The sequence below is a fragment of the Muscardinus avellanarius genome (assembly GCF_963383645.1).
Source record: "Muscardinus avellanarius genome assembly, chromosome: 8".
Classification (NCBI taxonomy): Eukaryota; Metazoa; Chordata; class Mammalia; order Rodentia; family Gliridae; genus Muscardinus; species Muscardinus avellanarius.
The window spans coordinates 110799906-110813108 of NC_137794.1; the positions used below are offsets into that span (position 1 = coordinate 110799906).

At 50.3% G+C, this 13203-nt stretch overlaps 1 protein-coding gene across 1 annotated transcript; it reads left to right on the forward strand.

The window, feature by feature from the left end:
* Positions 1-11934: 11934 nt before the first annotated feature.
* On the forward strand, positions 11935-12912 carry LOC308266356 (proto-oncogene Mas; the record flags this gene model as incomplete). The annotated part of the gene is made up of 1 exon (XM_080700560.1): positions 11935-12912. The coding sequence occupies one exon, from the start codon at positions 11935-11937 to the stop codon at positions 12910-12912; it is 978 nt and encodes a 325-aa protein (XP_080556686.1).
* Positions 12913-13203: the final 291 nt, after the last annotated feature.

Genomic DNA, 13203 nt, shown 5'->3' on the forward strand with positions numbered 1-13203 from the left:
ACTGAGATTTGAAGACTCCCTTGCAGGACCAGAAGGCAGAGGGCTGACTGGTCCTGCTCTGAAGGCCCGTCAACCAAGCCGATGGACACGGAGGCTCTCAGCTCGCGCCGAGTTTGCAGGCCTGCACCTCCAGCATACCTGAAACTGCTCCTCCCAGACAGTGAACCAAGTTGACTTGTACCCAGCTGCAGTCATTCTCAAAGCCAGGCCTGGAGCCAGCCTCTGCAGACACGCGGGCTCTGAGCTGCCCTCTTTTACTGTTCTTGTCTCTTTCTGTTTTCTTTCCAGCACGAAGGGCCAGTGCCCAGGCTTTGTGAAGCCCTCAGTGGCTGTTTCACATCGTCAAAAGCCCACACCCAGGATCCAGCACCTTCTGGAAGAGGAATGCATTTCAGGATGTGCCTGAAGCACTCTAGAATTCCTTGGGTTAGCACTGAATGGAACTCCCAGGCTTTGGGACCCCAGAGTGCAAGAAAGGAATTCCACCGCTTACAGGTTGGCGTCTGGGTTTACCACTCCTCTCCTGTGGATTCTGCTGTAATAGATCTACCCCTCGTGGTCCGTCCAGGCCTTCCGGCTCCTCCTTCCTCCTCCTCTTCTCTCTCTCCCTCCCATAAGCCCCTGTCCTGGGCCCCTCCACCATTCTGTTCTATGGGAGAAAGGGGGGATATTCTTTCTCTAGGGAACTTCGACAGGTGTGACTTCTCTCACAGAGGGACCAGGTAGAACTCGCACACCGGAAGTTGGGGGCCACAGGCCTTTCTCTCCCTGAGTGGGTTCTGTTACCCACTCTCTACACCTCCCTCCACCCCCAAACTCTCCCCACCTCTCCAGAGGAGCACGATTACTCACAGAGACAAACTAAGTACAGAAATAGCCAGCCTATTTGTGGCTTAAATGCAAGCAGTTTTATTTTTACAGTGAGTTGCTTTATTTTTCTCTAAGTAGAAATCATTATTTGCCACAAATGAAACTCCGGCTCCATCTGTGCGAGTTCCTGCCAATCAGTCACAAACAATTGGCGCCTTCCCCGCCCGCTCCCTCCCTCCGAGGGAGGGCCGGCGCTCCCCCAGGCCCCAGATGGTGGTGGTCACCCCAGCTTCCTGGTGGCTTGTTCCCCATTCACCTGGTGACTGTCATCAATTTTCAAACTGGGAGAGGGACTTGTCCTCTGCCAGTGTGGACAGACGTCTCTGTCTCTGTTCTGTCAGGAGCTGGGAAAAGCAAATCGGCGAGGGCCCATGTTCTGTTGACTTAAATAATGACGCTGAGACTTTGTCCTGCTGCTCCCTCTGCTCAGGGCTTTGCAGCACCCGTAGGGACAACTGCTCACCAGATCTGGACCATCCCTGAGCCAAGCAGCACGAACGTGGCCAGAGGAGCAGAGAGGCTCTCCGTCCCTCCTTTCCTCTGGGGCTCGCAGCCAGCCTCCTCCTTCGTGATGGTACTTGCTCCCTGTCCACCGAAATCACCGTCTTTCCCACCTTGCCGTTTGCTTTAGACGGTCCTTGTTCCCTTTCAGGTCTCTGACTGTCTTCTGGGAAATGTAAGCCTCTCCAGGAGGCTGGTCTCCCCCCTGAGAACATCACAGCCAGGTAATGGACACGCATCCGCGGCTTCCTGGACCCCGCTCAGCTGCTCTGTTGACTTTCCTAGACCCTCACCTCCCCTTTCTCCTTCCCCTGGGAGGACAGAGCCCGGGTCAGCGACCCGCAGAGCAGTCCGGCTCCTGCCCCGTCCGCGCCTTTGGTCTCTCTGCTTATGAGAACAGTCTGAGGAGAGCTCAGACACAGCGCCCTCATGATGCTCTACCTGGAGGAGACCCTTTGAAAAGGAGGCAGATGCGCTCCAGGACCCCAGGGGACTCGTCGCTGCAGGTCTTGCCTGCCCAAGGTCTAAATGATTCCAGAACTTTCTGCTTGGTTTTACATCCAGTCCCTTGAGAAAAGGGACACAGGTCACAGGCAAAAGTGATGTGGTGTTCAGTTCTGGGCTTCCTGGGTGAGAATCACCGACAGGAGGAGCAGCTCCCTGGCTTCCTCCCCTCTCCCCCATAGCCTCCTTCAGGCTCTCTACACTAAATCGGGCACAGTACTTCCTGTACGTGGCTTGGAGGTAGGGGAGGGATGTTTTGTTATTTAACCACGCACCTCCCACCAGGCAAGCAGGGAGGCAGATCTCACTTAATCCTGACACCTTTGGGGGGTGATACTGTGAGCTCTACTTTATAGTTACAGACTGAGCTAGGGTCTCTTTCACCCTCCCATGCAGCATTTCTCCGGTTCGCCCTCCTGGCCCCGGCTGGTCACAGCGTGCGGGGCGGCCAGCCTGTCATCTTCAGCACGCTCCCGCTCTGAATCAGCGCGCAGATTCTCGCCAGCGTGTCGCTGGATGATTCCATCTGAAGCTCGCTTCACTGATAAGCGTGGGACCATCTGCTTGGCACATCTCAAAGATTTTCAGCAGTGGGAGAGCGGTTCTGATTTCTTGAGAGACGGAGGCTGCAGCCATCCTTGGAGATGTTGGGACCGGAGACCCTGCAGCCTGTCAGGGCACCAGCGTCACGGGATGCACGAGGGTGGTCCCCCTGTTATCACTCCTGACTCTCCCTGAGCCAAGGACACCAGTGAGTCTGTGCCCCAATTTTTAATTGTTCTGATGCGTTAGGATAGCTCTTTCTCTGTGGATTGCTTCTTGGGGGGTGTTAGATATATACTGTCCATCATGTTGGCAAAAACTTCTCTTACTGCCTTCGTTTTGAAGAATCTCTTTCTTTGCTAGGTGAACTGTTTCTGGACATTGTTTTTCAGTGTCAAAACTTTTCTTTCTGACTTGATGGGGGAAGAATCTCAGGCGTGATTCACAGATGGGATGGTGTGCTTGGAGGTTTTCAAGTTTGCTTCATTAGATGTTCAGAAGGAGAAAGGAGTTGGGGGTTTAAAGAGTTGTGACAGTATTTGACTCCTCGGGAGAAACCCCTTGCCTAGAAGCCATTGGGCTTGGCCTCCAGAGGTGAGCTGGGGTAACTTTTCTTTGCTTTTCCTTAGTGGCCCCAGCATAAATAATAGCTTCCGTTACTTATGAAATCCTGTACAGCCCAACTAACAGAATATCTGTTAAAGGACATCTCCTGCTCAATCTCAATCTTGGGGTATCTGAGCAGTATTTCCCAGCTGGGGTGGGCAGGGTAATTTGGCAAGGGTGTGTACAGGTGATCGTTGGATTTCTGTGTGTGGAGCTGCACCAGGTGGCAAGAAGCCTGCCTCTCCATCCTCGATGACATTTTGGGCTGGCTGACTCTTTGTCTTCAGGGCTGTCTTGTGGTTTGTACAGAGTTTAGCCACTAGATGCTATCAGCATGCTTCTCTTGGTTGTAACAATCCCAAATATATGCAGACATGCCAAATGTCCCAAAGGGGACAAAATTGCTCCAGAGTGAGCCTGCTGCCCACAGGAAGGAGAGCAGGAGTCTCCGCGGCTGCGCACAGGCAGCCCGGCGTTAGGAAGATGGGAGCCATGCATTCAACACCCGGACGGATGTTCCCGCCCCGTGCATTCCCAGCAGCCCCTTTCCCTGCCACGGAAATTCCATCTCACAAATGGGCTTCTGTTTGTCTAGGTCACCATACATACACACCGAGGAAGAATTCGCCCTTCTCTCCAGATCGGCACATCTGGGAGGTCCAGCCCGGGCCAGGCTCTCTTGGCGGTTGCTGGGGAGTGGCAAGAGCGTCAGAGAGCCCTCCTTCTTCGGCTTTCCTCTCTCTTTTTTCCTTCCCTTTCTCTATCCCTCCTCATTTTCTTTCTTCCTCTCTTTCTGTCTCTCTTCCATGAGTGATGCAGCCGGCACTCCGGAGCCTCGGGGCTCTGCTGAAGTGAACGGGTTGTGGACGGGCATTTGCTTCTCAGGTCTCTAGAGAAGGCTCGTGCCGAGGGGAGGGGTGCCATGGACACCTCTCTGCCCTCTGCGTCTCTTGCCTTTTCTACCGGCCCCACTGCCCATCTGTCCCTCTCACTTTCACGGGGAGGGACATCGCCAGTGGCCACGGTGTGCCTGCCAGCACCAGGCTCTGCGCACCGCTCCCTTCAACATCCGTGTTAACCGCCAGGCCTGCTTTCCCCGCTTACAGACTCCTTATCTCAGCTTGGCGTTTCCACGAGATGCGTGTTGGCGAAGAGCTGCTCCCTCTGCTTCTTCTGCCCCAGCCTTCCAGAAGCACGTGACCATATTGATTTTGTAAAGGAGCTGAGGTCCCGAGCCGCTGGGCTGTTGGGCTCGGGGCTTGCAGCTGGGGTCGGTGGATCGGAAGCTCGGCTCTGGGGCTGATGGCTTGGGACATGGCAGCACTGGCAGCCGCCTCTGAGCTGTAACTTGAGCCATGTGAGCACCCTCTGGAAAATCTCTGTGGTGCACTTTGCCGTGTCTGCTGAGACCACAAAGGCCATGCTCAGCAATGAGATTGTCAACCTTCAGGACTTGTCGCCGCTGTTCTGACGGGGCACGCGGTTGTCGTGAAGGGACCCAGAGGCACCCGGGGAGGGACTTGAGTCACGGCAGTGTGGAACTCGGCCTTCTTGGGGTGGGAGGAGAAGGGGCTCTGGTTGCCTCGTGGTGAGGAAGCGGCTGCCTTTCCTGCTATTTGTAGTGTCAGGCCACACGGGCTCCATCACAAGACGAGGCCCGGGTGCGTCCACTGCCCACTAAAGGCCTCATTCAGGAGAATGGGCCTCTTGCTGAATCTGGAATTTCCTGAGGGAAAACACATCCGCAGGTTTGGGTGAGGCCGGGCCTCGCTTGCCCTATAGCCCCGGCCTGCAAAGGTGTGCCGATCCTTGAAGGAAGCTATGTTGAACTTGTTTCCCGTTCAGCCACTTTGATCTAGGCAGCCTCGGAAACAAGGGTGTCAGGCAATTCGGGGATGGTAAAAGGAACAGTTCTGCAGGAGGAGGAATAAGACCTGAGACCTGTCCAGCTGCAGAAACAAGATTCCAGATGATAAAACCAGTTTGCGGCATTTATTCATTCATTCATTTTTATGGTACTAGGGATGGAACTCAGGGCCCTTCTACCTCCACGCTATGCCCCTAGCCCTCTTTTATTTTTATTTTGAAACAGGGTCTTGTTAGGTTGGTGAGAGTCTCACTACTTACAAGGCTGTCCTTGAACCTGTGATCCTCCTGTCTCAGCCTTTCAAGTACTGGATTACAGGCATGAACCACCACTCCCAGTTGGTTTGCAGTATTTTAATGATGCAAAGATGACCTCCACTGGAGAGAGTATTTCTGAAAACAACGCTTCCCTGTTTCTTTTGCTGCTGTTGTTATGGGTTTGGCATTGGGAAGCTGGTGCCTTGATACAGATTTCTGAGTGTGGCGATACATGCCTTATAACCCCAGTATCTGGGAGGCTAAGACAGAAGAATCGTAGGTTCCAGGTCAGCCTCGGCAACTTAGATCCTATTTCAATAATTCAGAAAAAAGGGCTGGAGATGTATATTGGAGGTAGAATGCCTCTGGATTCAATCTCCAGTATGTATAAAAAAAAAGGAAAAAGAAAAAGTATGAATTATGTCCTAGGGAAATAGAAATATGCACAAAATTTGTACTCACAAAGCTTATTACAATAGTACCCGCTGTCTTTGGTTTCCCTTCCCACAGCTCCAGTGACCCGTAGCAAACCGTGATCTAAAAATATTAAGCAAAAATTTCCATAAATAAAAAATCAAGAGGTTTTAGGTAATTTTTAAACTGTAGTATATTATTATTATTTGTTCTATTTTATTATTATTTGCAGTGATGCATGTTCTTTTGCCTTATTAAATAAAAATAAATTATGGTATATATAAAGTGATAAGATAGTCATGTTCTTTGGGTGCATATTAACAGGAGAAAAATATTACAATATGATACTAAATGGAAGAAAGCAGTTTACCAAAGCAGATTATAAACACTGATTTCAGTCAGGCGTGGTGGCAAACATCTGCAATCCTCGTACTCAGAAGGCTGAGAGGGAGGATCGCAGGTTTGGGGCCAGACTCAGCAAATTAATGAGGCCCTATGCAACTTAGACTCTGTTTCAAAAATAAAAAATTAAATTGGGCTGGAGGTGTAGATCAGAGGTAGATGCTTCTGGGTTTAACCTCTAGTATAGCCAGGTGTGGTGGCGCACCCTTGTAATCCCAGCATTTGGGAGGCTGAGACAAGAGGATCGCGGTTCAAGGACAGCCTCAGCTACTTAGTGAGGCCCTTTGCAACCTAGTGAGACCCTGTTTCAAAAAAATAAAGAATAAAAAATAGGGCTGGGGGTATAGCTCGGAGGTAGAACGCCCCTGGGTTCAATCCCCAGTACCGCAAAAAAAAAAAAAAAAAAAAAAAATCAATCCCTAGTATAAAAAAAAGTGATTTCAATTTTAAGAAAGTGTGTGAAACTTGCCGGGCGTGGTGGCACACGCTTGTAATCCCCACGCTTGGGAGGCAGAGACAGGAGGATCGTGCAGGTTCGAAGCCAGCCGCACTGGTTTAAGAGACCCTGTTTCCAAATAAAAATACAAAACAAAAATAGGTCTGGGAGTATAGCCTGGATATAGAAGGGTTTTTAGGAACCCCAGTACCACCAAAATAAAAAAAACAAAAAAGTGTGTGAAACATTGAAGAAAGACTAAGAGGAGATATCCTAGATATGAAATCAGGTTAATTTTGAGTAGTGGTTTTAGTGTGTGAATTTTCCAAATTCTCTTCAATGAACACATATTGTTTTATAACTAGAAAAACTGCAATAAAATTTTTCTAAGTACCTCCATTTTGTGTTAAGATTAAACAGACTAGCTGGTGTGGTGGCATGCACCTGTAATCCCAGAAACAGGAGGATCCCAGGTTCAAGCCCAGTCTCAGTAACTTAATGAGACCCTATGCAACTGAAGGTGACCCTGTTTCAAAAAAAAAAAAATTGGTCTGGGAATGTGTCTTGGAGAACCTCCCAGTATTCCCCCGCCAAAAAAATAAAAAGATTGAACAGACTATAAATGAGCCCGTTGGGATGATATTTTTCCAGTGGGAGAGTACCACACAGGCAGGAGTGTTTGGTGGGTCCTCTGGGGCTACTTTACTCCAAGATAGACTTGAATGCAGAAATCAGACAGAGACCCTGGCCAAAATAATAATAATAATAATAATAATAATAATAATAATAATAATCCCCTATTACTGAGGGAACACGGTCCCTTCAGTTGCTCAGATTGGAAGGAGCAGAGGCAGACTGGGTTGGAAAGCTTAGGCACAGAGGGGCTGCGCAGGCTAAGGTCCTAGGAACAGCCCTGGGCCGCAGAGCCAAGGGGGAAGGGGGCTCGGGTAAGATCAGGGGCTCTCACTGGGGGCTTCTTGAGGCAGTGGCCAGTGTCTCCCAGACTCCCTAGCTTCTGCTTAGTGATCTAGGAAACCAGGGGTTCAGTTAGACCACGCCTTCCTGATCAGCCTCCTGGCTCAGGGCCCACAGCCGGGGTGGGGAAGGGTGCATGGGGTTCGAGATTCCTAGCCGTGACTCCCTGATACTCCAGTGTGCTTTCCCGGCAGGAAGTGCTTCTGTGAGGAGGCAAGGATGGGAAGACCTCGCCTCCCACCACCTGCCACCTGCTCCACTCCTGTTGCCCTCTCTTCCCAACGGAGGCTCCTGCCACTGTGTCGCAGAGACCACAGAGGCTGTTAGGATGAGCTGCTCTCGTACCGCAGACTGCCAACGCCAGGTAAACATGTGTCCTTGCAGATATGGTTGCTGTGTTAAAAAAAAAAAAACAGGGCTTATAGCCCTATAACCTGTGAGTCATAGCCAGCTGCGGTGCACACGCCTGTAATCCCAGTACTGGGAGGCTGCGACTGGAAGATCATAGCTTTGAGGTCAGCCTCAGCAAGTTAGTGAGGCCCTCAGCAACTTGGTGGGGCTCTGTTTCCAAATAAAAGAAATAATCCAGGTATGGTGGCATGGGCCCGTAATCCCAGTACCTAGGAGGCTGAGACAGGAAGATCGCAGGATCCAGACCAGCCTCAGCAACCTAGCCAGACCCAGTTTCAAAATAAATAAATAAGCCAGGTGTGGTGGTGCACATTTGTAATCCCAGCACTTGGGAGGCTGAGACAGGAGGATCCGGGTCGAGAGCCAACCTCAGCTATTTAGTGAGGCCCTCTGAAACTTAGTGAGACTCTGTTTCAAAATAAGGAATAAAAAATCGGGCTGGGGGTGTAGCTTGGAGGTACAGTGCCCTTGGCTCAAGCCCCATCACCACAAACACCCCGCAAATCAAAATGAATGAATAAATCAGTGAATGAATGAATGGGCTTGGAGCATAGCTTGGAGGTAGAACGTCCTTGGTTTCAGTCCATAACAAACAGAAAAGACCCAAAACAACAACAAAAACACTAACAACTCGAAAACATGGTTTGCAGTCTGGACAGAGAGCTTGCAGACAACTGGGTTGACAGGACACAGAAGTAGTCACCCCATGCCCCGTCCCACAGTGGACCTGGAGACAGCACCATCTTCCCTTGTCCGTCCGTCCTTCCTTCCTTCCTTCCTTCCTTCCTCCCTCCCTCCCTCCCTTCCTTCCTTCCTTCCTTCCTTCCTCTTTCTCTTTTACTTCTATTTTTACACTGGGTACATTGTAGTCTCAAATCTCCTGCCTGCTGCGGCCCCTCAAATCTAACCTGAACACCAAGAACGTGGACTGCTGGTCCTGCCGTGGCACTCAAGCAGACCCCTTACCATAGCCGACGGCCTGGCCTGCCACCTCCGTACCCGCCACCTGACTCTGCCCCTTGCTCATGCGGCTCTGGCCACGCCGGCCTGCTGGCCTTCACAAACACCCAGCTCACCCTGCCTTTGCACTGTGGTCCCCTCTCCCTGGCATGCGCTTCCCCAGGAGTCTGCAGGGCCGGGTCGCTGGCTTCTTTCTGTCTTGTCTTCGTCCTGTGCTCTTTCCGCCACCCTACCTAAGTAAGAGGAACCTGGCCCACCGCCCCTTCTGTTTCCGCCTCTGCTTCGCTCTCCTCCACTAGACTCAAGTGCTGCTCCTGCTCCTGTTCCATGGCTCCGCCCGCCCGCCGCCACAGAGGGAGCTCCCAGAGGCTGCCCTTGCCCTGTTTTGCCTAGAACAGCACCTGAATAAATGTCTGATGGCGGATTCACAGCTGCCTTATCCCCAAACCTCTTTTCTTTTTTTTTTTTTTTTTTTGTACTGGGAATTGAACCACACCCCCAGCCCTTTTTTTTTCTTTTGAAATGGATCTCCGTAGGTTGCTGAGAGTCCTGCTAAATTGCTGAGGCTGGTCTAGAGCCTGCAATCCTCCTGTCTCAGCCTCCCAAGTACTGGGATTACAGGTGCATGCCACCATGCCCTGCTTACCTACCAACTTCTAACAAAGCCCGGTCTCTCTAGGCTATAGCAGGCCCTCTCATGGCACTGTGAGCTCTGGTCTTCGTGTTGGGTTCCTGAAGGTATGGAAGTCTGTGTCTTCTGATTACAGAAAGAAAGGAGAAGTTGCTCCACTGAAAGTAATTTTCATTCTTTTTTCTTTTTCTTTTTTTGCGGTACTGGGGATGGAACCCAAGGGCATTCTACCTCTGAGACACACACACTCCCAGCCCTGTTTTTTTAGTCCTTATTTTGAAACAGGGTCTCACTGAGTTACAACGGGCCTCACTAAGTAGCTGAGGCTGTTCACAAACCATGATCCTCCTGCAGCTTCCTGAATGCTGGGATTACAAGCGTGTGTCATCACACCTGGCTCGTAATTCCTGTATCCTGCTAGAGTGGTACAGAGAAGCATTAGTGAGGAGGTTCAGTCAGGACAGTGGAGACAGGTCCTCCTGGGCTCCTGGGTCACACCACTGGGGAGATAAGCACTGATTGCCCAGCTGCTCTGAGAGCCAGTCCCAGGGCCCAGAACTTGGGGTTCCACTGACTATTCTGAAAATGTGGACTATCATCAGAGATGGTCACATGCCACAAAATAACATAGGTACTATTCTGTTTCAGGTGAGTGTATGAAGAAAAGGGAGATAACTAGTTACCAAAAATATCTTCTGAGCTGGGTGTGGTGGCACACATCTGAAATCCCAGTCCTTGAGAGGCTGAGACAGGAGGATTGCAGATTTGAGGCCAGCTTCAGCAACTTAGTGAGAGTGAGACTCTGTTCAAAAAAAAAAAACAAAACTGAGGATGTAGCTCAGAGGTAGAATGCCCCTGGGTTCAATCCCCAGTACCAAAAAAAATTTTTTTTGATGGACTACTTACAAGTGTATTATTTTGTACATGTAGGGGACCTGATTAGTATGAGCAAAGACCTGAAAATTTAACAAACAAAAAATAAAAAAGAAGAAGAAAAGAAAAAAAAGCCAAGAGCAGAATGTTAGAACAAGGTGAATGTCCTCTGCCCACTGGGGCATGGCTTAAGTTTACTTTTCAGGAGAGAAGAAGCAGGGAGGGCTGAGACATGGATTTCTTTGAAATTAGGAAAGCAAGAGAAAGTTCCTGAGTTTTTTTGGTCTGCAACCTTAAGTCTGTGCTACAAACAGTCTTTGCTGTTCGGGTTAGTGCTGTCCAGTCGGCAGTTTTCCCGCCGACTCAGCCTGTGGGGCGTGGTGTAAGTGCGTCTTGTCGAGACTCACCCTCCGTGACGCGGTGTTGGTTTTAGGGTTCACTGAGTCTGAGCAGAGGCCCAGCCTTGTCGCAGACACTGAGACGCGGGGAAGGGATGCCTTCGATTTGTGCACACTTTAAAACAATACTGGAATTCCAACACGCTTATAATTCCAGCTACTCAGGATCACAAGTTGGGGGCAGCCTAAGCAATTTAGAGAAACCATGTCTCAAAATAAAAAGTAAAAGCGATGGGAGTATAGTTAGTTCAGTGTGAGAGCACACTGGGAAGAAAGGGAGAAAGAAGGAAGAAAGGAAAGAAGGAAGGAAGGAGAAAGAAAGGAAACATAAGCTGGTATGGCATGGTGGCATGTATCTGTAGTTCCAGCGACTTGCGAGAATGAGACAGGAGTATGACCCCAGGAGTTTGCTCGCGCTCGCGCCCTCTCTCCTCTCCTCTTCTCTTCTCTTCTCTTCTCTTCTCTTCTCTTCTCTTCTCTTCTCTTTTCTTCTCTCTCTCTCTCTCTCTCTCTCTCTCTCTCTTTCTCTCTCTCTCTCTCACACACACACACACACACACACACACACGTTTCCTAGGCATTCTCTCTCATGTACCACCACATGTAGCACTTTATATATTAAGAAATGACAGCAGCTATTTTGCCCAAAAAGGTTTTTGTTTTTTGCTATCCAATTTTAAAGCAACCTACCTGGTCCCTCAGGCAAGGAATTGGGGGCACAGAAAATGAAATCACTTTCAAAATGCGACTCAGAAAGTTTGGGCAGGATCGGAAACGAATACCAGGGATCCCGCCTTCATGCTCTGGAAGAGCTGCAAGCGGAGACTGGCAGAGAATGAAGGGCTCCCGTGGAGCCAAAGGTCATGGATTCAGTTCTCTCTTCTGGTCAAATATCTAATGTTGCCATCATGAGAAAGAGAACTGTACGGACAATTAAACTTTAGAAAAGTAACATGACAAGCTGGGCGTGGTGGCGCATGCTTGTAATCCCAGCATTTGGGAGGCTGAGACAGGAGAACTGCACAGGTTCGAAGCCAGCCTCAGCTATTTGGTGAGGCCCTCAGCAACGTAGTGAGACCCTGTTTCCATATAAAGTATAAAATAGGTCTGGAAGTATAGCCCGGAGGTAGAAAAGGCCCTGGATTCCACCCCCAGTACCACAGAAAAAAGAAAAGTAACGTGAAGGTTACAATCCATAGCTGAAATTCTCTTTTATTTCAATTAGCTTTGTTTGTTTCACTTGCTAACAGAAGATTGCCTGAAGAGCCCCAGTCGGAAGCCTCCTCATGGATGGGCCAAATGTGACGTCACCTGTGGACAGGGATGCCCTGAACACCTCCACCGGCGGGAACACCTCCGCGGGGAGCGCCCACCCTCACATTCCCGTCGTGCACTGGGTCATTATGAGCATTTCTCCGCTGGGGTTTGTGGAAAATGGAATCCTCCTCTGGTTTCTGTGCTTCCGGATGAGAAGAAACCCCTTCACGGTGTACATCACCCACCTGTGTGTTGCGGACATCTCGTTACTCTTCTGTATCTTCATTTTGTCTATCGACTACGCGTTAGATTACGAGCTCTCCTCCGGCCATTACTACACGATCGTCACCCTCTCGGTGACGTTTCTGTTTGGCTACAACACGGGCCTCTATCTGCTGACTGCCATCAGCGTGGAGCGGTGCCTGTCAGTCCTGTACCCCATCTGGTACCGATGCCACCGCCCCAAGCACCAGTCGGCCTTCGTCTGCTCCCTCCTCTGGGCGCTTTCTTGCCTGGTGACCACCATGGAGTATGTCATGTGCATCGACAGTGGGGAAGAGAGCCACTCTCGCAGTGACTGCCGGGCAGTCATCATCTTCATAGCCGTGCTGAGCTTCCTGGTCTTCACACCGCTCATGCTGGTGTCCAGCACCATCTTGGTGGTGAAGATCCGCAAGCACTCGTGGACTTCGCATTCCTCGAAGCTGTACGTCGTCATCATGGTCACCATCGTCATCTTCCTCATCCTTGCGATGCCCATGCGGCTCCTCTACCTGCTCTACTACGAGTACTGGTCCACGTTCGGCAACCTGCACAACGTCTCTCTGCTCTTCTCCACCCTCAACAGCAGCGCCAACCCTTTCATTTACTTCTTTGTGGGCAGCAGTAAGAAGAAGCGGTTCAAGGAGTCCTTAAAGGTGGTTCTGACCAGGGCGTTCAAAGATGAAATGCAACCCAGGCGCCCGGAGGACGGTGGCAACCCCACCTCCATTGAGACCGTCGTCTGAGGACCGCGGAGAGAGAGTGTGGGCAGAAATGGTCACAAAAATGGTCGCACACAGCTGACTTTCAGTGTGTGTTTGGACTACAATTTAAGTCTGCCTGAACCTCCTGACCACGATACGGTACAGAAGGACTCCCATTCCATGTGCATGAGATACTAATGGTGATGAGATTGTGCTCTTGACCCGTATCTTCTGGAAATGCCGAGTTTGTAGCAGACCTCTGTCACTTCTGTACTTATAAAAAATGCTTTCTGTTATTCTCAGCTCTCCTAGCAGCCTCTTACCATGAACCCC